The sequence below is a fragment of the Phasianus colchicus genome, chromosome 2 (assembly GCF_987193195.1).
Source record: "Phasianus colchicus chromosome 2, bPhaCol1.hap1.1, whole genome shotgun sequence".
Classification (NCBI taxonomy): domain Eukaryota; kingdom Metazoa; phylum Chordata; class Aves; order Galliformes; family Phasianidae; genus Phasianus; species Phasianus colchicus.
The window spans coordinates 19,292,596-19,319,408 of NC_143437.1; the positions used below are offsets into that span (position 1 = coordinate 19,292,596).

The 26,813-nt window shown below is 38.5% G+C and overlaps 1 protein-coding gene across 1 annotated transcript; it reads right to left on the bottom strand.

Moving 5' to 3' along the window:
- Positions 1–357: 357 nt before the first annotated feature.
- On the bottom strand, positions 358–25,082 carry RRP15 (ribosomal RNA processing 15 homolog). The gene is made up of 5 exons (XM_031595884.2): positions 24,985–25,082; positions 22,040–22,314; positions 20,166–20,263; positions 19,097–19,298; positions 358–801 (listed from the first exon to the last, which is right to left on the bottom strand). The coding sequence occupies exons 1-5, from the start codon at positions 25,043–25,045 to the stop codon at positions 649–651; spliced, it is 789 nt and encodes a 262-aa protein (XP_031451744.2). The 5' UTR covers positions 25,046–25,082; the 3' UTR covers positions 358–648.
- Between the last annotated feature and the right edge of the window lie 1,731 nt (positions 25,083–26,813).

A 26,813-nucleotide genomic window follows, 5' to 3' on the forward strand; every position in this document is an offset into this window, starting at 1 on the left:
CATACATACATATGTACACTTTTATACCTACTTTTTTATATGTATATACACACACAAAGCCAATCAGTAGGGTCAAAACTCATTTTACAAATGTTTCCATAGTTGTCTTCAATCAGATTAATGCTCTAAGACCAGAACTATCACATTAATCGTTACTTCTCTTTATTATCTATGAAGCCTTTCCTAGCCAAAGTAATAAAGTCTCTATAGGAGCCTGATAACTTTACAAGGTGACAGCATTTCTGTGTTTATTGTTAGCCATTTCTACTGTGAATTGCTAACAACTTTTCAAAGTGTAACACTGATTTGGAAATGCAGGCACACTAATACATCAATTGCCATGACGAATGTATAAACTTTTAATGACCTTGGCAAAATCCATCTTTCATTGGGCAAGTGCCACTATTTTGACTGCACAAAATGTTTTGGAAATATGTTGAAAATTATACATGTTTTGAAAAATATTTCAGGATTTCAGTACAGCAAATGAAGCTATATTTAAAAAGTTGGACACTGAGGATAAAACATACTCGAGTTGTACAAAACTCTTTAAGAAGGGAAAGCCTCCAAGTACTGTACATTCACAGAATGTTGATTTTTATTCCAAACAAAGAAAGGTAAAGTATCTTGAAATGCTTTCAGTTTCATTCAGTCACTGTCATCTTCCTGTTTTAAACCACCTCCTTGTTCCATACTGCCCTCTCCATCACTTTCCTTATCCCAGTCTTTCATAGATGCTCCCATCATGAAGTCATCACGCAGTATATTCCATTCTGGTCCCTCTTCAGACTTCACTTCACCCTGTATGTTTGAGGGGAGGAGAAGGAAGAGGATGATGAGATGAATGTGAAAGAGGCAGTAGAAGATGGAAAGCCTTCATATAACCACAATAATGCCTCACACAAATTTGCATTGACAGACATACCAAAGGTCAGCACCTCACACAAATGTTACGTGGATAAACAGGGGAATCATAACTACCTGATGCAAATAAGTGAATTTATTTTAACCAACCAATAAAGGGAACACAGAAAAAAAACAGTTATTCCTTGTGGATGAAACAGTCAACCCTGGGCATGGCTTCCTTTATTAAAATCTTTCTTGGCAATCAAAATGGATTCATGATATCATTTATTAACCCCCAGGTGCTGCTTCATTAGAACACTTCTTGGCACATTTATAAAACACAAATATGGATTTAATAAAGGCTTAAAAAAACCTAAATTTAATATTTAACATATTCTGCGATACGTGAACCAAATCCCCTTTATGTGGATTATTAGCTCACTACCTGGACTTGTCATATGGTGCAAAGCTGCCTCTAAAAGAAACTGAAAGTTGATCTACACTCAGCATGCCAACAACACCTTATTCCAAATTTTGCGCTTCTTCGAAGCGGATAAACTGAAGCCATGCTAAACAGACCAGTGAATAATGAAGAAAAGTGACAGGAGCCTTAGTTTCAGGTTAGCACTGAAAACATTGCTAGGTTGTTCTTCTAAGTGATGGAGCACATTGAGCGGTGCAACAGCCCCATCCTGTGGCAACAGTTTTAAAGAACAGGATGAAGTAATTCTGACATTCCAATTGTTACTGGAGGAAAACACTGAAAAACGTTCCAGGTACCGAAGAAGAACTTCAGTCATTTAAGCCTCAGCAGCAGATTACTTCTGAGGAACAATCAGTGTCCAACACACAAGCAAAAAATTAGTTTACCAAGGAGGAATTGAAGGAATTGAAAAAAAAATTTACTCCTGTGATGTCTCTGAAGCAGGCATTTCATACCATTATCTCCTTCCTACTGCCCCACTCAAATTGGGAACCAATTCACTTGTTTAACCACCCCCTTCTGACGTTGCACCTTCAGACAGGGGCTATTTGTAACGGCATCCTCTGCAGATGCAGATCATGTAGTTTCTGGGAGAAAATAGCATAAAATTTAAAAGAAATAATTAGAAGAAAATGCAGATCTCTCACTGCAAACCTAACACATCACACCAACAGAAGCTACCTGAGTACAAGAAGCCTGCCAGACAACTTACTTCTAATAGTTACTCAAAACAGAAATGATTTCAAAACGTGATTTGTTCTGCAGCTCTGTGAAAGATGACTGCCACAAAGAAGAAGATGACACATCTCAACACTTTCTCTTCCAAAAGCAATCTCCCTAGGCCCAACAACAACCACCACCAACCACCAAAGCTGTTCAAGATGTAGGTTTTTTTTATTATTTTCATTTGTCTTCATAGCTGCATTGATGGTTATTTGGAGGTGTAACTCCCATCTCCAGCAGCAGTGGAAAAACAACAACTCTCTTTTTCCCCAGGGAAGTGACTCCTATCTGCTTTCACTGTTGCAGCAATTCACTACAAATGCTATTCCCCATAAAGCCTGAAATCATTTCAGGCAGGGTAATCAGTTAACTGGAATTAAGAGAGTGACAGACAGTGCAGGTCTGTAGGAAGACCTTAAGATGTTCTCAGTGGAAAAAACCATACTAGAGAAAACTTTGGTATTCTGTCGTTCTACACATTTTCCTTTCCAGGTTAGGATAAGGTCAGAATGATTACAAAAAAAAAACACTTGTTTTCTTGTTTGTTTTTTTAATCCCAGATATTTTAGAAATAATCACTATTTGAACATATAATAGAGTAAAACCTGAAATACTTACATGGAAAAATCCCCATTTTCCTTACAAATTTAATTATTTTTTTGCAATAATAATGAAACAAGAGATGTCATTTGTTTTTCCCACACACACACAGAACACATTGTCAGCAGCACCAGTGAAAGGCTGCTCAGGCTTTGACAAGCCCAATGCTCAAATTATCACAATCCACTATTCAGTAAGTGAACAAGAGAACAAAAGCAGGACCTCAACAAAGGGGGATGCCGATCCTCTGCAGCATTATCCGCTATGCAAGGAGCCACAAAGGTTTGAATAGGAGTTTATACAAGCACTAAGAAGAAAGACAGAGAGACATATCCATGCCTGAAAGATGAAGATTAAATACTTGAAAGCAAACGTTTAATCAATTTTAAGCATGCTCCCAAGTGAAGAAAACCCCACGTTTAGTATCTTCATTCCTAAGTCACTTACCTCTCTATTTCTTCCTCACAGTAAAAACCACCCAAATCCATTCTATCGCAAAAAAAATTCCTGGAGACTTAAGAAAATATGCAGCAAGAATATCTGTACAATTAACAATTAGTTCAACTCTAATATCACTTCCCAACTTGTTTTATATAAGAATGCTAATGCCCTTGGGTTTTCAATGCTATAATCTAGTTCCATCTAAGTAGAACAGAAGTGATTCTTGGCACTTGGAAACGAAACCGGCTTTCACTCTATTCAACTGCCTTTGAACTCCCAGTCAGCTGTTCATCCACCTCTCCCACATACCACTGTAACACTAAAGTCCCCTTTGAACATCCCCAAATGCAAACAAAACAGGCTATATAAACATAAGTGCTTAACACTATGGGAAACAGTAAGGTAGGGAGTGAAACAACTGCTTTTTTTGTTTTCCCTTCTTTTATACACAGATTTGAATGGATGTGTTCTTTGCCTGAAGGCATTGAACCTACTTCAGAGGGTCAGAGAAGGAGCAGTTACCAATGCATCTCCAGCACATGATGATGCATTTGATATCATTCGCTGCAATGAGAGACCAAAACCCGAAGCTGTGATTACTCTACTGCAGATGCCCATTTGCTGGGAAGGCCAGATAGCCCACCTGAGGAGAGATACCACAACTGCCACCTCCCACGCTTGGTGAGTCACTTAAGCATTAGCTCAAGTCTGATACAAGGATTTTGCATTGGTGACATATTTCCCAAACTATTACTGGTTTGAAGACGTAATCTCTGAAATCTGAACCAGAACAAAAAGAACTGAAATCCTAATAAAAACAAATCAACCAACAAACAACAAAGCTTAGGTCTGTCACCCAGAACAAGCAGCCATCACTTGCAGGATCCAGGCTGGAATTGTTTCCTGGATGCTTATGGAGTAACACAGAGACCTATGCACAGGCTGAAGAAAGTCCTGTAACACTTACTGGTGATGGTGTAAAAGGTTATGTTCTGAAAATAGAGCAAACAGATTAAAGACAGTATTTGTGCCACTTGAACATCTGCGCAACAGCAAAAATAAAGGTATTTCTGCCTTTATCACTGTAGAAATTCCCCTGAAGTCTAAATTCCTCTAGTGTTCAGAAGACAGAAACTGCAGGGTATTAAACATTTTTCAAATGTAAGAATTAGAATCAGCACACTGGGCTCCCATGCCTTTCCTCTGCGAAGAAGATGAAATACCAGAGCTTGCAGGGGCATCTCTCTTTACCATCATATACAATAAACGTTTATTTGTACCTGTCAGGGAAGGAATTTCTAACATAAATATCTCTAAAGCAATGACTTTAAGCCCTGAGAAAACAACTCTAACGTGTCTAATTAATTTGAACTGCCTCCCCAGGTTCGTCTGTTCTGCTCAATACAGACATCTAAGAACTTGAAATACAGGGAGGCTTTTGTCACAGCAAAGAAGTTAAAAAGTCTATCTGCCAAAATGCATTCTCACATACATCTGACAATCACCCTCCCTGCCAGCCTGCATCCTTCTCCAAATGACTGCTGCTATTCTCTTCCTTATCCCCAAGAAAGCTGCCTTAAGCCTAGCTCAAAAAACCCACACACATACTCTGACGTGTGTTAAATCTCCACTAAAACATAAGAACACATATAAAAAAGAAAACAAACATAAAAAACAAAAGCACTTGAAAGTACAAGGAAGAGATGCAAGACGAGGAACACCAGCAAAATCTTTACCTCTAAGTTTGTTTTCAGAAATATCAAAGTTCATGCTCTAGGAAAATAAATTTTCTCAGTTTTGTCTCAGCTAGTACTATAGCTTAAGTATTTTAAACAGCAATATAAGTAGAGCTGAAGATGTAATCACCTTTAACAGAAAAAAAAAAAAAAACTAAAAAAAGCCTGTTGGGCTTAATAATCAGTACTACTTGCAATTTTCAATTATTTGAAATACAGTGAGATCTTCAATAAGATAGTTTCCTACATACACCTGATCCCCAAAAGACAAAAAATCCCCAAAGATCTGGAGACTGAGACTACGTGAGACTATGCACTGAACTTCTGAGCTCAGGTCTCATAGAAACTTACTTTGATTTTGGAAAGCTTTTTTGAGCTTAGAGACCACGCCACCTACACAACAGAAGTCTACTCTGCAGCAGAGTAATGCTACACAGTTGTTTATTTCTTAAGACAAGAATCATTCAACAACAATTTACACTCTCTCTTAATGAGACTGAACTCAAATGCCTTGGTATATTTGAAGTGACAACACCAAGCATGGTATGAGAAATTTATTCATACCACAAAGTCTCCTGTGCACACTGAAGCCCACAATTACATTGCTATTAAGCATATGCATTAATTTTTGCAGTGTTTTGAATCCTGTTGTTCTCAGTCAAACTTCTCTGCAACTGAAGCACTGGAATTGTTACAAAAAGGCAAGGGAAACACAAATAGTGATTTTAATTCTGAGCGCAGCCAGAAGACCACCCACAACTTAATGACCTGCATGAGGAATCTCCCCATCCTCATATTCTCCTCTGGGTTTTACTACAACCAAGGATGCGTGAATGAGAAAGAATGCAATGGGTTGGCATGCAGAGGCTTAAATATGCTCCAACCTTGGAAAGGTCAGAATCACATCACAGAAATTCTAAATACAAGCATTTATCTAGCTTTAAGGAAAAAAAAAAATCATTAGCATCATTATGAAATGCTCAGTTGCAAAGAAGAATCACAGGCGCTTGAGAAAACAGATTTCTTCAGCCTCAGCTCATTAGAAACCTCATAAATCAGTATTTGTCAGAAAAAGCAAAAACATTTAAAGAATTCAAGTGTAACACAGGGCCCTTCTGCATGCAGGAAGGTCTGGAGCTCTTCAGCACTTGCAAGGCTCTAGTTCTGATAGCAACAGTCTCAGAAATCCCGCTGCTGCACAAGGAATTTTACCACTTGCTGCAGCAAGAGCATGCCCAACCATACAGACATTCTCCTCACATTTTTTCAAGCAGCAATAAACTGTACAGAAATACTACAAGCTGAGAGTTACTCCAGAAGGTATCACGCACCTTCCAGGGGACACAACTCTGCAAATAACTTGTGAGATTAATCATCTTCTGTTCTCAGTCAGAACACAGAGTTCAAAGTTCATGAAACATACATGGTCCAGCTCATTTCAACTGATGACTTCAGTTAATATGCACACTGCTCCCTGCTACTGTTTAAAAAGAAAAAAATTCAGCCACCTACATACACAGGAAGAGTCAAAAAAACGAACAAAACAAACAGGGCACATTCTTCACTCGTTCTTAGTAGTAATTTGAATTTTAATCAGCATTTAGAAAAGAACAGCCTTTTTCTAATATTTAAGTTGTTGGGTTGTTTTAAAAAAACAAGTAGGCATGCTAAAGTACATCATGTTCTAGTTCTAATAGCCTACAAACACCACCTCTTGCACAGGAAGCAATTTAAATTATAACAGAAGAGCTAAGAAATTGTGAAGGTTGTTAGGCAACCAGCATGCTAATCACTTTTAGACCACTCCTTGACATACTAAAAGAAACCCACCACACCTGCAAATAACCCTTGCCTACAGAAAATAGATCACAGAGCTGATTTGCAACAACGATACGAAATATTACAGTTAGTTATAATAACAATTCTCCTTGAGGAATGCATTCTATTACATTTAACTCATGTATTGTAAAATACAGAGCAAGAAGACATTGTCCTGAAGTTCAAACAACTCTTCTAAACTGTCAGATGAAAATACCTCACCTAAGAATAAAAATGCTTTTTTGCAGACTTTTTAAAGTAGGTACCACAATGCTGTACCTCTGGGCATGATACACCTCCAACAGGAGGGATTTTTTTCTTTTTCCTCATTGCAATATGTGGAACAGCCACAAGACCCATAGCAGGAGCAACTGCAGGCTCATCTGGAGGGCTGGAACGACAGCAGTCACTCCAATAACAATGCAGAGCAACTGCAGGAATTGGAGCTGCTGCAGGGATTGTCTCAGGAGCTGGAGGGTCTGCTGCATTGTCATCAGACACAGAAGTATTCTCTTCCCCTTGAGGATGCTGAATAGTGTTCAACAGAGCTTGAAAGGCCAGGCTTCAGCATGGCCCCAGGTGATTTGTACCTCTTTAGAACTGCCAGGGTGAGAGCAAACCTTTTCCAAATATTCTACTAGTTTTTCAGGATTCTGCAGTTGTTCAGACGCGAAGATCCAAACTACTGGAGGTGCCCACTGCTCTAGACACCTGCCCATACCATTCCATACTGCCTTCCATTGAGAACTATCCTGTTTCAGGGCAAACGTCTGGGTGATATTATTCTTAAATAATTGTTTAATCTTAAACATAAGCTGAAGCACATTCAGCTTCATGACGCATAGCAATAGGAGCACACTGGTTTGAACATCCCACGGATATTCAAAATTCTGAAGAGCTATTGTAACTAACTCTTTTTGAGCTCTAGGGAAAAAAAGAAAAGTAAAACGGAGGTTGAGAACTGTTGGAAAGTGTTCTCCTCCATCTTCTCCACAGCCGGTCTCTCCCAGGATACAAAGCAAAGAGCATAATCATTAATGGTATCAACCATGCGGCTTCCAAAACCCAAAGATGACTGCAATGCCGAAGATACAAAAAAGATTTGTTTCTCAGCTGCCAATTGTATCATTATATAAGCCAAGGCCACACAGCATAACAAAATAAAAGCCTTAACCCAACCTCCAGAGATGATGAACAAAAATCGACGTTGTGACCAGCAATTTTCAAACTACTACAACACGTGTTAACACATCCAGTCAGATCAGCTGTTATCTTAACTGTTTGAGCCTCACATTCGTTCCAAATCAACTGTTGTAGTGTAATCTGGCAGGTGGCTGAGCACCCCACAGTCATTAGCTCACTTTTTTCCCCTGTGGGGAGAGGTGGGTTTGGAGAGAGAATCAGGGGAAAAAAAAAAAAAAAGCAGAACTCACAGGTTGAAATAATATTATTTACTAAGATAGAGAAAAGAAAGTGGATAATAGTTATGACTTTACATATAGATATATGAATGTACGTAACAAGTGATGCACAAGCAATTGCTCACCACACCCTGACCAATGCCCAGCTAGCCTCCAAGCACCAGAAGAAAGATAGATTACTCCCACCCCCTTCAAAACTACTTCCACATGATGTTATATGGCACAGAATATCCCTTTGTCCAGTTAAAATCACCTGTCCTAATTCTGTTCCCTCCCATCTCCTTGGGTTCTTCGCTGAAAATAGCCTTATCTCTGTACAACCCTGTTTAGCAGCAACTATGAACATTAGTGTGTTTAAACACAGTTTTTCTCCTAGAACCAAAATACAGCATCATACCAGACACTCTGAAGTAAACAACTTCATCCCAGCTGAAACTAAGACAAATAAAATTAGCTCAAAGTATATTGCAAATTGTTACAGAGAAGATAGTCGGAAAAAGCGTCCCTTTATTAGGCTATCATAGAAAACATCTGGAAGCACAATTCCAGACAGTATACCTTTCCAGTATGTCATCACTGCTCATTTTCATGTGTTTTCTTTTCCCCGTTAAAAAGCAAACTACTTCATCATCCTCCCTTATTTGCTTTTACGTTCACCTCTACAATGGCTATTTATCAGCCTTTGTACCAACAACGGTGAAATGAATGCCTACCATACCAGCCACTACTACTGCAGCATTCACCTATTACTTCTATTACTTCTTCATCTGTCAATCATCATACAGCTTTCATGTTTCATCTACCTGAACAATAAGATCCTTAAAGCAAAGATCACACAGAACTTAGATTGGTAAATTCTTGACGGCAATCCAATGAGTAGTATGGTTGAAAACAGCACATAATCAAGGCTGTCATTAATAACATAATATGGTGCTTTACTTTCATTGCTTATCAGACAAGAATTTGTATCCCTAGCTATGGTATTCAAATTACTTTAATTGTAATGTCTTTGTTCAGAAGACAACTATGATAAGGTAGCTGCACTGCTTCACTGAGAATCTTAATTCTGACTTGGATAAGACCATGTTGTCCATTAGAAAGAACAGCTCTTTGTCCTAGCTAACACTGAGCCTCAGATAACAACAATCTACAAAATATTGTTCATCATGTAACAAAGACCATCAGCAGTTATTGGTTAATTACCAAGAATAAACTTAAATGGACTCCACCTTACCAGCTTCCAGTGATTTTCCTAAAAGGAAAATAATGAACTAAGTATTTTTCTGTTTGGATGCGATTCAAAATAAAAGAACGAACTTCTCCAGATAGTTAGCATTTCAGCCCAGAAAAAAAAAAAGGGATTCAGAGATAAAAAGAAACTGGTCCTACATTTCTTAATACATACTTAGTGCAGTAATGAAGACACAGGGGAGTTTAAGGATCAGCTGTCACCCCAAACATTAGCCAGATCCACAACATCTTTGTTATGAAGTGCAGTTTCTGAATCGTTACAACATACCTAGAAAACACACAATTAGAGCAGAGGTGCCTAGCAGCATCTGTTCAAGATGAAGGCCTTCTACACACCATCCTTCAGAAGTCCAGTACTAATGACTTTTAATAGCTTACTTCAGATAAAATAGTTTCAATTCAAAACAGATTTTTTTCAGATGTCACCCGTTTATGAAAGACACTCAGGCAATGTCTCAGCTTGAAATCTAAGACTTTCTCAGTGCTATTAATAGAAAGAAGCTTGCCTGTCAACAGAGTACAGAAGCATGCAGGCCATTGGCCAGAGTATTTTGATCATTTTTTGAAAAATAAGTTATCAGCTTGCAGATTTCTGAATTACCTGAATCCACTGTTTTCCATTAAGACTCAACAAGAGGCATAGCAAAACAAGTTCCAAAACGTTTCAAATGAAGAAGACTAAAAATATAACCTGGTCTCTTACTTCCAGCACTTAAGAAATCATATCAGAGTACAGCTGATTAGGAAGAAGTGGTCTAATAGCCCCCTTTTTCTGACTCAGGATTTCCACTTACATTCGAGTCCTGAAACAAATATAGCTATGCAAAACATAAAAGAAGAAAAGAAACATAATGAATTGCCTCTTGCATATTTTCATTACTAAATATGAAATACTGAAGTTTTTATGACTACTAAGCACCTTGCTTGGCTAACTGCTCCTGCACTCATAGTCCCTACTTTAACTTAAATGGCTTTTGACAAACAGCTTGCCCAGAGAGGCTGCGGATGCCGCCCTCCCTGGTAGCATTGAAGTCCAGGCTGAATGGGGCTGTGAGCAACCTGGTTAGTGGGAGGTTTCCCTGTCTATAGCAGGGGGGTTGGAAATTGGTGATCCTAAAGGTCCTTTCTAACTCAAACCATTCTATGAACCTAAGATTTCCCAACTGTAGAGAAAAGCAGTATCAGGTATAAACTACCCAAAAAAAGGCCATTATCACAATACAGTAAAAGAAAGAAAGATTTGCTTACCCATCCCAAGGATCAGGGCTCACCAAATACTCCATAAGGAGAAATCTCCATGTAGAGATCCTTCCCTTGTAGCAGCCAGCCCTTAAAAGAGGCTTAGGGAGAACCCATTCTGGTCATACAGGTGAATTGCTTTCACTTGTGCTCCCAGGACTGGCTGTGTCCCCTCACCAGGTGCTCAATTACTATTTCAGGCCATGATTTAGGAATTCCCATACAGCAACTTATCCCATACACCCACAAATCCAAGCTTCTCTGAATTTACACTGCTGTAATTTCCCACATCTTTGCATGCAAACTCATTAAGAAACAGACTATACACCTGGGTATTCCCAGGCTGCTTTTTAGAACTTTAAATACGAGAGTGAATACATCAACTGCCTGTGCTCTTGTCTTAGTCAGGCTATATTTTCTCCTTGTTTCTGACTTTTCCTTCTACATTTCTGCATAGGCTTTTACAACTGCAGATGAAGAAGAAACAAAAGAGGCCACAAACAGAAGACCATACAGAGGTCAGCTACAAAGTCGGAAAGATTTGACCTTTTATAAGACGACTGTGTTAGTATTATTTGTAGTAGCTGCCATTTTTTTTTTTTTTTTAATACATATTTTATAAGTTTCCACTCAATTTCAGAAACAGTCATTAAAAACTGGTCAGATTATGCCACAGGAAAAAAAGTAAATACTGAATTCGGCAACCTTCTAACCATTGGAAACTGTAAGCAGTTTGACCCATCACTCTTGAATTCTACCAAGATAAACAGAAGAGCAGGTGTGCAGAGGTCATTTACAATACATATCTGCTAACTCAACAATCTGGAAATAAGAACATTTTATACCTTAATAAAACTTCAGAGTAAGGAAACTGCTTTTCAAGATAATTTGCAATAGAAATTGCTAAGATCGAGGGAGCTCATTCAGATAGACAAGTTCCACCCAATCTTTTTTTACTTCCAGAGACCCTCTTCTATAAAAGTCTGTGAAGTGTGTAGCTATGTTTTCTCAAATTACATCATTCTGCTTATGAGACAGTTATGAAAAACACCAAAAGCAGACAGCAACTTTTACCTGGTAAATTGAGCTGGAAGCCTTAGTAAAAGTGGAATTGCCTTTTCTTTTCTAAATGTTGACTTTTTATTAAGACAAGGCTGTATCCACAGTCCTAAACTTGTGAGATTTTCTCAGGGATGGCGTTGGTTGAAAATTTTAAGTTGATTCATTTACAAGCAGTAAGGAGAAGTCATTAACTATCAGTTTGGCAGGATGCAGTCAGTGGTCAGAAGCAACTAGGGATGCGGCTGTTTGACAGTTGAGGCATCTTCTTTACAGAAAAGCCTGAATGAACTGAAATTTGGAAAAAGTGAAAGATCCGTATAGAATAAAGACCAGAAACATTCAGAAAAAAAGACCTTTTTACCATTGTTGCAAGAAAAATAAAAGAGCATAATAAAAGACATAACGGAAAGATTTTCCTCAGCTCCCATTTTCACACAATACGTTTCTACAACTTTAGTCAAAAAAAGTCACAGATGAAGACAAATTTCCTTTTAAAATAATTCTTCAGATCATTGTTTTACACTTTAGTAAAGGAATTCTAATAGGATTTGACATTTTGGATGTCTGTGCTTTGTATACTTACAGAAAGATCAAAAGATGATGTACACCACAAGTCTGTGGTTATTTTAGACATAGTTTTACTGAAAACCAGCTTGGCAACATTGTCTGAGAAAATAGAACAACACCACAGCCCCCCAGTGCATTAATAGTGAAATAGGCAAGTTACTCAAATATTACAGATGGAGCTGTTTCAATATTGCCTGACATTTCAATTGTTAGTCTCTGTTTATATTCACTTAAACTTGCCAAATTTCAGCTGCATTAGGCTGAAATTTTCCATTGCAGACACCTGCCTCAGGCAGAAGAAGTTTTCTCAGTGTTTCAACAAAAATTATTTCAACCAGTTTCAAGGCAATATGAACTTAGAACATTTTGTCTACAGCCCTAAAGAGGAAAGAAGTATTTCCTATAGGCATTCATTAAAATCTTGTCATGCATTCTTTCTGAACTTGAAAAATCATTAAATGATTATTTTGGAGTGGGAAATAGTCTTTTTCTATCTTCATTACCATACTCCCAGGTCTGGCCAAGTTATAAACATCTGGGAGACCAGTCTCCCCAGATCTGAGGTCATCATCTCAGTTGATAAGTCAGTAGCCAAATTCTCTTAAAATATCTGTCCTCACTGATCACATACTAGCTGTATCTTTGAAGTCTGCATCAAACTGGACTGTGCATGAATGATGATAACAAAGAGGAAACAAGTCCTATGCAAACAGTTGTTAGGACTGCTGTAGCATCACAGGCCAGAGCATACAATTGCATGCTGGGACCTAAAGTGTAGAGGGAAAGCACCTATTTTGTGTTCCAAACATGAAGAGGATTAAAACAAAACAAAACAAACAGGTTGGCGGAAACCGAGTGCTTTCCCCTTTCTGCCTACTAGTTGAGTATAAGAGAAAACATCCTGCAACAGAGAATAAAATGAAAAGTCTGAAGACAAGAACAGTGGGAAAAAGGGTGAACCTGAGATACAGCATCACAACTTCTATCCCTCTTACCTGGAAGTAAACTCACAGCATCAAGTTCTTGACATTTATCAATCAAGTAGACATAATTCTGGCGCTCTATATTCCCATGCTGACAGTTAAGGGTGTATGTCATTGGATAGAAAATAGAGCTTGTACATCTTCAACATAGAACACTACTGATGACCCAAAAGTCAGTCCATCCTTCTGCAAACTTCAGATTGCAGATTTAAATGAAAAATGTCATCACCAAACAGCTTATATTTATAGTACAATCACCTTTCATCTTAGGAATACAAGGAAATTAGAGTACGGCACACTGATGGCAGACTGCACTGCATTATGATTATCTGAAGGATATAAACAAGAATACAGCATGCAGTCAGGTAATCAGCCAACTATCTGGACTAAAACCAAACTCCAAATATACAGGAAATGACTTTCAAGAAAGTACATACACGTGAGAGAGATGCAAATGCACGATTTGACACTGAATTCAAATTAAAGTTTCTGTGCATGGGACAGGAAGACATTTGTTAAAATTGGGAGAACAAGAACAACCTCTACTCTGGCCACAGCTGAACTAAATTAATACTTGGCTGTTCCCTCAAATCTGCTGGCACATACGTGTGCATTGGTTACTCCTTCAATTAGTTCTGTAAAGCCAGCACTCAAGAGTTGTAGCAATAAACCTGTGCTACTTTGAAATGTCATTATCACTTAAGAAAAATGTTTTCTTTAAACTTAAAAGAGGTGCAGATGCACCTTAGGAAATTTCTAGAAGTCCTGCCTTCACCCCCACATTTCAGGAACAGATTACTTCCTACAGCTGGTTAAAGAAATTGTTCAGAATCCTCCCCCCATCCCCCAGAAGAGACATATTGATGAAAATAATGGAAGTATTTATCCCCTCCCCAATTATGTTGTATGGAAACTGTGGAAAAATGCAGAATGAGATGCCAACAGCCACTACTTATTCAGCTACAAGAAAAAGAAGGAAGTCACTAGCACGTTTTAAACAGATTAACTCTTAAGCTGGAAAGCACATTTGTATCTTCAACTAACTTGACAAATGAAAGCTCCATGTGACTTCTTGTGTCCCAGAGTCAAAGTTAGAAACACAGTAATCCTCGCACCCTTGAACAGTTCTCCAACTACTGTTTAGAATATTTATCAATTTTTAAAATCTCACAAGGAAGAAAAAGTTTGTAATGACTGGAGTCAGGGTGGCGATACTTACAAGTCACTTAGCAAACACTTGCAGCTTTTGTAGAATACAAGTCTTTAGAAAAATCACTTTATTTCAATTCTCGTACGATCAATAGCTCGATATAAGATAACAACTGTGTTCATCTGCATTCATCTTCCTTCCCACCAATAAGTTTTACTAATAGATACTATTTTGAGACCAGTAACATTTTTGTTTTTTCCAGAGAGCATCACAGTACAGGAATCAAGTTGTACTCCAAGTCATACAGGCAGCATCAGATTTTATAGAAAAATTATCATTGAATTATAGTGACTGAAGTAAAGCAGAAAGTCCTACTCTCAGTTCCACCCTTTAAATGCTCTGCAGCAAAGCTTCTATGAGAAAGCTCATTCTAGCAAACATAACCATTCAGGACACCATTCAGCAAAGGCATATTTCAAAATTAAAGGTTGATGAGCACAAGCTATGCTTGTCACAGAGAGTATTTGTAACTTTCACATCATTTATTCACATGCCACTAGAAAATATGTTATCACCCAATAATACTTCACAGAGAGCAGCACAAATGATAAGCAGAAAGCCAGAGGAAGGTTTCTGGTGTTTCTGCTGAAATCACAACATGAATAACCCTGTTCAACTGCCCCTGTAGTGAGAGAAGAGAGCTGAAACTGTTCCAGGAACATTAACTCTGAATTTCTTTGCCTTCTTACAATTAAGATTTCAGATCTCTAATTTATTGCATCAGCGAACATACTTTTACAGGTTTAAAAGATAAGAAACTTCATTCAACTCTGAAAGCAAAAGTACTTCCCTATGGCAGTAATCTTAGCAGCACCCAAAATTTGTTAAAGACACCTAAAGGAACTCTAAAAGTCTATTCTAATTCAGTGGAGTCTTATACTTCAGTTGGAGAACTGGGTTGCAAGAGAACTGAAGAATGTTATATACGTATAAAGATAATCTGCAACTAATAGGAATGAACATCTCAACAATCGCATACTGAAATATATCATTTAAATATATCATAATTAAAAATTAAAACTGAAAAAAATAAATTTATGCAATCTTTTTAAGAAAAGCATAAGTAAGAGTAGGAAAGGATAAGTAAGAGTAGTATAGACTCAGTTCTGGCTGCAATCTATTATCATTCACCTGCAGACCACCTTGTGCCCCAAGTCCCAGGCCAGGTCAGATGAACAGCTGACAGTCTACAGAAAAGAAATGAATAGACTGGGAGGCTTTAAAAGAACAGAGTATCCATGACAAAAATACCATCCACACTAGGCCCTATGACATATCTTTCAGAGGCATACATCTGAAAGGAACTTAACTCTACACATAGCAAAAGGAATCCTTTAATTATCACTCCTGAATTTGCCGTAGAGCCACAGAGATGACTTCAGCCTGTAGAGTTTCTCTACCATTTACTACTATTAGGAAAGCAGACAAAAACACCCCTCACAAAACTCTGTATGTAGATTAATAACATTTCTTAAAGTATCTTAAAGGTGGAAACTGCCAAGATCTAACCAATAACACACTCTGTAAGGATTTTGTTGAACAAGACTTGACAGCCCTTGTATCTCCTGAGAAATGCTTACAAAAAAAAACCAAACAAAATAAAACAAACCCTCACAAAACAAGAATGCCACCACTCAAAAGTTTTAAAACCCACTCAAAAAAACTAAACAACTGAGATTTTTCTTCCCCATTATTACATTCTTATTCCTCATTACAAAGCTTTCAGATAAGATGATGGTGGAGGAAGGAAATTACATGATCTTACCCAGAGGCAAGCAGCTTGTACAGTACCTTGGAAAAAAAAAAAAACAGAGAAAAACATGACACAAGTCAGCTGGCTCAGCAAGGATTAAGAAATACCTTGATAAACAGTTAGTGATATGAAAGGCAAAGCTTTTGGCTCCAGCTCAGAAGAGTAATTACTCCCATCTGGGCACAGAAAACCTGAAAAGGGATTAGTTTCAAATGGCACAGAAAAAAATTCACGACCTGACAGTCTGTCTTTCACAGCTGCATTAGGTGGGTACACCAAAGGGTGTTTAGGCCAATGGCTAGAAGTATGAGACTATAAACAACAGCGAGCTCTGGCAGGGGTATGGGTTACCTGCTCTTCCCATGAAGGCATGAAACTGGTGGAAAAAGAATGTACTTTTAAAAAGGTTTGTGCCAAAACAAAATCCCACCACTACAGTCTTTACAGGGTTTTCAATTTATTTTTCTCATGCATACCTATACTTGATTAAATAGTCAGCTACAGCAGAGCTTTGTAAGGGGTATCTTCAATAATTCCTAACATTTGGAAGAAGCCAAACCCTCAAAAACATGGCAGCAAATCTTTCATGCAAAAAACCACCGCAGAGTAAGAAAACTAAGTATTTGCCCATTCTCACAAATATAGTCAAGTCTCCTTTCACAGCACAAGGAGTGAGCAAAGAAAGCATTGCTTTCACTAAGAAAACTTTATTCTGTTATTTTTCTTGCTGACTGCTTGTTTTATGTGGGTGTGGTAGTGTTTTTATTGTTCTGGACTATATTTTAATTGATGGCACAAAGCCTGGAGTTTGGGATTGGCATCTCTTCCATCATTTATGTTGAAATAAATAAAAATATTCCTTAAAAAAAAAAAAAGAAATACACACTATAATCCCAATTGCTAAAAAGAAAGCAGGCTGCTACAAAAGGATAAAAAACAAGGAAATAAACAGCTTGAAAACCAGCCCTAACAAACCTAAGAAAAGCTTTCAGATGGCTCAAAAATCTACCAGGATTCTATAGAATTCACCATCTCAAAGCCTCATCTCTACTTACCATTCTCTGAAATACCCTCAAAAGACCAAGAAGCAAAGATACAACTGTGGAATCCAGCAGTACTGTATAGTGGCAGAATGTCTGTATAAATCTGATGGTAAGATTGAAGATCAAAATTTGATTTCAATTTCAGACATTAACTACTAAGAAGATGGGAGTGTGCTAAATTGGTAAAATATATTCCCAAGAGAAATAAGGGCAGATTAATAAAACTACTCTTCAAGTTGTTGTCATAGAGTTTGGTTCAGTGCTGAATGGAGAGGCACTGAAACAAGGAAAGAAGAGTGGGTCTACCCAAGCAAACACTAACATTAAAAAAAAAAACACAGCTACAACAACAAAAACTAAGAAAACCCACAATATAGCCTTACATTCATGATGAAAAACTCCTAACTCTGAATCTTGTGAACAAAAGAAAGCAGCACCTACCAATGCTCAAAAATGACTCTTTACCAGTCAGTATCTGAAGCTTTATTTCTCAATAGTATTTTAATGAAAATATGCTGTTATTAATACTGCCAAAATAAGACATTTCTCCTATGGTAAAGAAACATTCGCAATCTGTTTTCTGACCTGATAATTAGAAAATTGCCCTTCCACAATCTGACAAAGCAAAAAAAAATCCCAGTTTTTACTCAGCTGTTGATTCATTGTCAGTCTACCATGTTTTTGCAGCTGATAGATAATTCCCATGACTGCTGAGTCAATAACAATCTTGACTAGTCTTTAACATCAGCAATACTGGTAGGCAATGTTATTAGTGATGTTCTGCTTTCTGGGGAATAAAAAACACCACAACACAACACAAAAACAAACACGAAACCACACACATGCCCCCCACCCAAACAAGCAAGCTGGAATTATTTAAGGAAAAATAAAGTGTCAGCATGAAGCTAAATTGTTCTCATTATCCAAGGAATTCAAAAAAATACTTTAATGTTACATTTGCATGAAAATTCTATGAGCTCTTCATGTCAGGCAGCATTTCAGCAAGCTCCCCAAGCACACACAAACAAAAAACATATGACAAACTGTTGTCTCCCAGCTGATTGAAGTATTTCTTTCTGGCACCAAAAGCCCACTTAGTTAACTGCTGCAAGCCTGGGCCAACAGAAGTATTCCACCCACTATCTAGCACAAAGTTCAAACCTGAACACAACTAGTGTGTCAAAAACACACAGCTTCTGAAATACAAGAAACTGTATGTCTGAGCAACTTCTTTTTAACTCTGAGCTACTTACTGAATTGATTGGACTGATAAAAACTTAAACAAGTCCAAATAAACTGCCTATCTTGCCTATGTTTGGAAAAAAGGTGTGTTAAAATACTTCTTTCCAAAACATTTTATCAGCAATAACCTTCCACCAGTCTAACACACAAAGAATTTGAGAGAAAAAAGCCTACAGATGTTTAACACACCTGAGTTTCTCTCAGTTGCAGTATTCACTTGTTATGTCAAAGCCTTAAAGTTCCCTAATCAACCAGAGCAAATGAGTTTGAAATACCTGAATCTGTGGGTAAACAGAAGTAGTACAGTCATATACACCGTGTTGGATGAATACATACCACAATTTTAGAAAACTTGTAACTACTATTGCCCAAACTTCACATGTCATAATTCATTACGATTTAGCAGTTTGTTCCACAATGCACAAAACTCAAGATAAAAATAATAATTAAAATAGAATTTAAAATAGAATTTAAAAATAGAATTTAATATATGTATTTCAATAAAAGCACAGGTAAAACAAGTTATTTGTACACAAGGCTTGACGCTCTCTCAGGAGACCTATGTAAAAGTAAAAAAGGCTAAGTAATAAAAAAAAAAACAAGGCTCTTGGATACAGCAGACACACCAGCAGACTATATGTAAGTACACTGAGAAGGTATCTTGCATGCAAGCCTACCTGTTTACTTTTTGCAGTCTTTCTATCAGAGTTATGGTTTCCTTTAGCACCGTCCATGCTTCTTAAAACATTGATGAAATCTTTCTTTGAAACAGATGACAGCAGTTTAGCACGTTGTCTTTCAGATCTCGCACCTTTCTTCACCTTCTCGTCAACATTCTTTTGGTGTGTCCTGACAGCATTAAACAACTGCACTACACCTCTAGGGTGGTGGGCAGCAGAGAGGAAGTGAAGAAAAAACAAAAAAAGCTTTTAACTCAAGCTGCCTTTATAGATATGGACTTTCTATCAAAGAAATTAACAAGTTCAGATGTTAGCTGGCTTCTAGTTCCCAAAAATGGTTACTCTGAACCTCAATTCTGTTAAGTAACATTCACTACAATACAGGAGGCTTTCAGTCTTCCTTCCCACTTATTACTAGAAACCAGCACCAAAAATCCAAACACAACTTTTCAGATCCCAAAGCAAGCATGATACATTGCACTACCATCAATACAAAAACCCCTTTCAACTCCAGGAGGATGCTAGTCATTCTACAACCAGCTATTAAATTTATCATACAAGAATTTAAGAGCAGCTGAAGCAGGAGTACAAGGGACAGGAGTGAGTCCTGTAAGGAAACAAGCAGATACAGACAGAATATCAACATGGTGCTCCACAAAGAACTAGATGAGCACCGCTACAATAATGCAAATCAGGCAACTGTACTTAGCAGCCATGGATCTGGTGAATTCTCTGCAGAGAAGGAAAAAATAGAACAGCAGAAACAACTGTTCTGCATTTTCAGAGCATAAAATTAACAAAATAAGGGAGTCTAACAAAGCACTTCTGTTAGGCAAACATTGCATTATTGTCTGAATTTTTATGCTTTCAGAAACCTTCTAAAATCTTTTGTTGAACTTGATACTGTAAAACACAGATCTGCATATAAATCACTTGGCTCCTGCTAGTCACTTCTTAGGAGTTCAATCTGATTGGAAACAGATTACCTGCACAGGCCTTTTCTTCCCCTTTTCCTCCCTTTAAGATATACATATATTTAAAGAAAGCTTTCAAAAAAACTTCTTACCTTGTTGCAATTCTCTGAAGATTTCTCTCTCTGTCTCTGTCTTTGACAACATCTGGCTTCACTCGGCACATCATTTCCCACTCCCGCTTTTTATCGAGCTGTTATAAATATTGTTACACAAAGTAAGTGGCACAGGGCATTTGACAATGCAGCATACTCTAACAACATGCAGTAAGACAACCAAAAAAAAAAAAAAAAAATCAACAAAAGCTCTGTTTGGTTGATGGTAAGGGCAGCACCAGCACTGGACAACAGATCTAAGACAAGTCCCTTGTGCTGACAAAAACGGGGCCCCAATGAAATCTCAGTCATTTCCCTTCTACAACAGAAAGTTGTGCCAGAGTGATGTTTCTGGTTGAGATAAGCAAAAGGGGTCTAGTAAAACACAAGTGCTTTCACACTGACAGCTACAGGCAAAGAAATTATTCAAGAACAGTTTCCAACTCCACAAGCCCATCACAGATAAATCTATAAATAATAAATTTGTGGGCACATCAAGACAAGCATAATATCATATTTTGAGTCTCAGGAATTTGACTTCCCCTACCGAATTAATCACAAAGCAGGTTTATGATTGACAGTGAGGCATAGCAAAGACTGCAATAAGGAGAACTCAAGCATAGGAGAGTACCAAATGCTCACAGGATAACTGCAATAGGACAAAGGGGGACAGATTTAAACTGAAAGAGGGAAGGTTTAAATTAGATAGTAATAAGAATTCTTTCACCCAGAGGGCAATGAGGCCCTGGCACAGCTGCCCAGAGAAGCTATTGATGTCCCATTCCTGGAGGCGCTCAAGGTCAGTCTTGAAGGGTTCCTAAACAGTCTGATCTAACTGCTGGCAACCCTGTCCACAGCAGGGGGCTGTAAGTATATGATCTTTGAGGTCCCTTCCAACCCAAGCCACTCCATAACTTTGTGAATCCCTTTCACGACTCTTCAACTGTCATGTACAACACCAATTTTTGTCTTTTTTGAGGTTCCCTGTTTCAAATCCAAAACTGATCAACTGATCAAGGACCATAATTCCCATAGTGGAATACTATACTTCTCCAACACCTCCATCAGGAATAATTTAAGAATACTTTCTCCCCAACTTGTAACAATCTAACAGTGTTCTTAGTTCTGATGGTATTTCATTAAGTGTGTTTTACACAAGCTTTTCACGGAATTTCAGAGCCCTTATCTTTATAATTTCAGGCAGACTACTACGAACTCACAAGTTTATGACCATGTTTTGACCTTTGATCAAAAGACCTGCCATATTCTAGCTTGCATCAGCAAGAAATTAAGAAAAGCAAGACTGACCTCAAGTTTTACTAAGGATGAACTAGTCAGCTTAGAGACCTGTAGCTCACCTCTGCTTCACAGTACTTCCACATTTATTGGGTGAAAACGAGTATTTAGGACAGCTAGAATTGAGGAGATACCTTACCAGAGCTCTATTAAAGGGGCAGGCTGCAGCCTAACCACTGTATGTCCCAGACTATCAGCAGGAAATTTGGTTAACCTACTTAAACAGAACTAGCAAGATGAAACATTAGAAGTATTAATAAATTTTTAGCCTGAAGGTGAATCAATTACAGTGTGGAATTAAAATTTCACAAAAACAAACAAACAACAACAAAAAAAAACAACACTACGGTTTTGTTTTCTTTGTATCATTTTCAGAATTAGAAGTAATTTAGAGCATAGACACCAGCATACCATCTACCATGGAAAACCAAAAGGGGCAAACTGAATCAAAAGCACATTATGGATTACACCAATCTCAGCCTTGAGGCCTCTGCTCTTCAAAGTCTCTGCTTGGGTGACCATGCCCACATCCCTATCTGACTGTGACTGTACAATGAAACGCCGAGTCTTTTTCTCACCTTCCTTCTCTTCTCCAGTCTTTCCTGTTTCTCCTTTTCTCTCTCCTTCTCCAGTTTTTTATTCTTGGCCAAGATGATGGACTTATTTTGTGGTATCTTTTTGTTGAGTACTTTTGCCATGGCATCTGCCCAGCCTGAACCTGGACCAGCTTTGGAATTTGCTGTCTCTTCAGCCACATGTCCAGCAACTGCTGCTTCATCCTCATCATCTCCATCCAAGGCTTCATCCCCAGAAGAGTAGCTGTCATCTGGAAGTCCTGAGCTTATCTCAGAATCTAGGGAAAAAAAAAAAAAAGCATCAAGATTTCTGTCTCCAGTAAAGATCCATCTCAAGTTGAGTTTGTTCTGTATGCAAATGCTATTAGAGCTCAGGGCCATACACTCCTTGCTTTTACAATTAATTCTTCAAGATACTGCTCAAGCAGGTATGAAACCACCATTACAAATTTATTAGAAAGTATACAGTGGAAGGACTTTCTACTCTCAGCAATGTTTTACAGGATTTTAAGAGGTTAGATAGAAGGAAGAAGATAGCCCTAGAAATTATTACTATATTAATGAAAATTGTTATCACTAGGACTGTTAAATTTGAGGGGAAAAAGGTATGTTCCAGTTAAAAGAAATTATTTATATATATATACACACATATATGTATTCATATGGCTACATATACTTCTATACAAACTCCAACAGTGACATCTAGTGTTTAAATGCATGTACACAGATTAAATTGAAGGTAGGGGGGCATATCATACATGAAAGCAATGTATGCTTCTGGAAAAAAACACTGGTTCAGGAAAATAATCAGCTAAGCACAAAGGACACAAAGCAGAAACCGCCCTGTGAAACCAAGAATCAAAAGACTTGTCAGGTATCTCAAAAGTAAATGAGCTTTTCTGTTCTACTTTCTGTTTCTGCACAAGTACTTCAAACACAAATAAAACATCCTCACATTCAGATTTGCTTACCCCATCCCCTATTCAAAACAAAAGTAGGAACTGGAGTTAAAATACTCAAGTCTGGAATCAAGTAATTGTGAGAAAGGAAAGAAAAGTCAATTTGACAGCGAACCAAACACACACAAAGTGTATTCTGCTACTTTCGTTAGCTTGATCAGTGAGTCAAATCAAGACTTTAACAGAGAGAATGATTAACCAGAATAAAACTAGCTGCAAACTTAGGGTGTACTAAAATGTCTCATTACTTCAGTCTACCTATTTTTTCAGGTAACTGTGCAGCACTGTGACAATTCACTCCTATTCCATCGATACTTGTGCCACCCAGAAGTTTCAGATTACATATATAAACATATCGTGTACAAGGTTGTGAAGTCCACCAAGTGACTGGTAGAACAAAGCTGGTTTCTGACTCCCCTGCAGTCCCACCTGCAAAGAGACAGTCCCCAATGGTTCTGAGATGAGCTGATTGCTGTTCATCTACTTAACATGCAGCTCACTACCTTTCATCCATCTATCCCTCTCATGCTACATCAGGAAAAAAACTGCAGAAGTTTTGTTCCACCAGATCAAGTGTTTCAATTTTGTAAGTATTCCTACATTAATTAAAGGTTACTACAGTTACCTTTAGCAACCAAATCATTATGAGAACAAAGTCAGGAGGTGCTTGACAAGATCCATAGAATAATGGGGACAGCTATTAATGACATCTGTTTTTAATCCATCCTATCTATTCAATTAATGATACACACCATAGCAAAACCAATTCATTACTCTGCTATTAAATAAAACAAAATAGGCTTAAAAAACAGCCAAAAACAAATAAACAACAACAAAAAAAAACTGTAACACCACACATTCATTTTTTCCTACACATAACAGCCTCTCCAAATAAACTAAGAGAATAATGTTAGATAATACCAAAAATCATTATGCAAGGTAATCAGCACTTTCAACAAATACAGGAAGATGAGTGACTGAGGCTGCAGCAGTTTTCAGCACTGCCAATTTTGAACATATGAGAGAATGTGTCAACAGCATTAGGTAAAGCAGAGGTATCTCAAAGGAATGCAAATTGTGTTAATTCTATCAGAACCGGTACTTGGAGCTCTGTACTAAATTAGACTGATTCAAGTCTAATAAAATTTCCATATAAAAAGACCTTGTAAAAGGGTGGGAAAATACATAACATATTTGAGTTGGAAGAAACCCTTAAAGGCTATCTAGTCCATTCCCCTGCAATGATCAGCAACACCTACAACAGATCAGGCTGCTCAGAGCCCTGCCCAGCCTGACCTTCAGAACCGCCAGGGACAGGGCAACCACCTCCTGTCTGAGCAACTTGTGTCAATGCCTCACCACTCTGATTGTAAACACTTTCTTCCTTATATCCAATCTGAATATCTCCCCTTTTTCAGTTTGAAACCATTTCCCCATGTCCTGCCACAACAGACTGTGCTAACCAGTCCCCTCCTTTCTGACAGTCCCCCCTTAGATACTGAAAGGCCACTCTCAGATCTGCACAGAGCCCTTTCTTCTCCAGCCCAAGCTCTGAACATCTCCATACTTCCTTCATTTGTGTCTGCTCAGCGATCTAGGAGTAGGCACGTACATTTATGAACATCCATCTCTCCGAGAGAAGCTCTGGAAGCTCTATCACCAAACCACCCCCCCTAGATTCAGCGCTGAATGCCTGTACCTCATCCCCCCTCCCCCCCCCACACACACACAGCAGCCGCCAAAATTATTTGCTTGGGCCCCTGTAAGAAGTGGCCTGCCGGCTATGTCCAGCGGGAGAAGCCGGGGGAACCCAATAGCAGCTGAGGAGGCAGCAGGCAGCGTCGGCCATAAGAACACTTCTGAGGGGTGCTCAGGCTTGTGGTGTCCCACCGGCAGACTGCACGAGGCAGAGAGGGTGGAGGGTGACAACCCAGGGAGGGGATCAAAGGAGAGGAATGCCCCCCTCCCGTTACCGCTACCCCCCGTTACCGCTGGCCGCCTCCTCGCCCACTGCCTCCTGCCCTCGTGAGCTCTCCACGGCGGCCGCCATATTCCCTCTGCCGCGTCCGTTGAGCACCTTCCGGTCCGACTCATTCTCCGCCAACCTGCGTTCCGCCCGACGAAGGTTCCGGGCTGGGTTGGGGTGGCTGTCTGCAGACTTGTGCCAGGCTTTCGCACAGCTGGAAGTGTTGTTTGTTTGTTTGTTTTCACTCAACATGCCACAGAAATAAAAATAAATAAAGCAGAGACTGTGATTCAGCCGTCGTGGGCAGGGCTGTCACTATCAGGTCTCCCTCACTGAGCCTGCTCTTCTCCAGGCTGAACAAGCCCTGCTCCCCCAGCCTATCTTAGCAGGAGAGGTGCTCAGTCTTGTGAGTATCGTTGTGGCCCTCCTCTGGGCTTCTCTGCATGGACTTCTCCTCTCCCCCAGGTACAAGGAAGTCTGCGGGTCTCAGTTATCGCACTCTACTCCCAAACTTCAGGAGCTATGGCAAACCCAGCAATGCTAAAAGTAAATTCAGGCTGTTTTCTCTTTTAGGTTTCTTACTTTAGGTTTCAGAACTTCTTAGTAACTCTTATGTTTCCATCACTTCACAACCAGTGAGTGAACTCAGTGATTTAAAAGCCAGAATATAACACTACATTATCCAGTTACTTGATTTTATGCATTTGTGAGAAGTTCGTCTTGAAAAAATCACTAGTTAGAAGACCAACACTGTAGAAGTAGCAAATCTTCTTAGATAGTTTCTTACTTAGTGGAACCAAAACTAAACAAATGAAAGTCTGTCATCATGAATTACTGTTATAAGAATTAGATATGCTGGTAGACCGAAGATCCAGTACTCCTTGGGCATTAAAAGATATGTCTATAGGTATGATCATTGCCAGTAATATATCTAAGAAGATTTACCCCAAACTGTAGTCTTAGGTAATAATAATTAAGCATGAATATGTGGGTGAAGCACTGCTTTCTTCTACACCTTCACTGACACTTTAGAGAGTCTATATTAAAGCTAGGGGGTAGAGAAGTGGCTCTTCTTTTAAATGAGATGTAAGGCAATACAATACCTCTATATTAATGATCTCAGGACAATGATTTGATTTTAAGATGCCTTCCTTTGTTTAAGCTCAATTACTGTATGATGCTTCCTTAGTAAAAAAGTGATGAGTGGCAGGGAGAGAAGGCAATGTTAAATGGGTAAGCATTCTTTTCCTGTTTGTCTCTTTGCCATTCCACCGTGCTAATCTCTCCAACTGTAACACAGTGACACGTGTCTTTGTACTTCTGTCATTTCTTGTTGGGTGGTTGTTTTTTTTTTCTTTTTTTCTTTTTTTTTCCTAATAATGTGGATGGCAGCCAAGACAGTATATTCCTTTTGTTACCTCTGTATCAGATGGAAATTTAGAAGTTGGAGAGTCATCAATAGAGAGTGACAGAAATTGTTTTACAGCTAGGGAACTGATTTACAATAAGAAGCAAAGTGATTAAATAGGTACATCATGGTTAATGCCAGCTAAGCACAAACATTATTGCTTCTATTATAAGCAATTCTGCAGAGTAGACCTATGTGGAATGATTTTTCAGTCTAATTCATTGTTACAAGCAAAGAGAAATCTTGTGTTGAAAAATGTGGGCCTCTGCTATGATTTGCAGAGGATAAAAAAAAATAGACATCTCCAAAATGTATAAAAAAGAGGCCTGAGTGTTACAGGTGTTCCTGGTATTTTACAGCCCACAGCTCAAAACTACAGTGCCTGCAGTAATAAGCACTAACCATCTGATCAAGTCTGCTATGACAGATAAAGACACCTTTTTC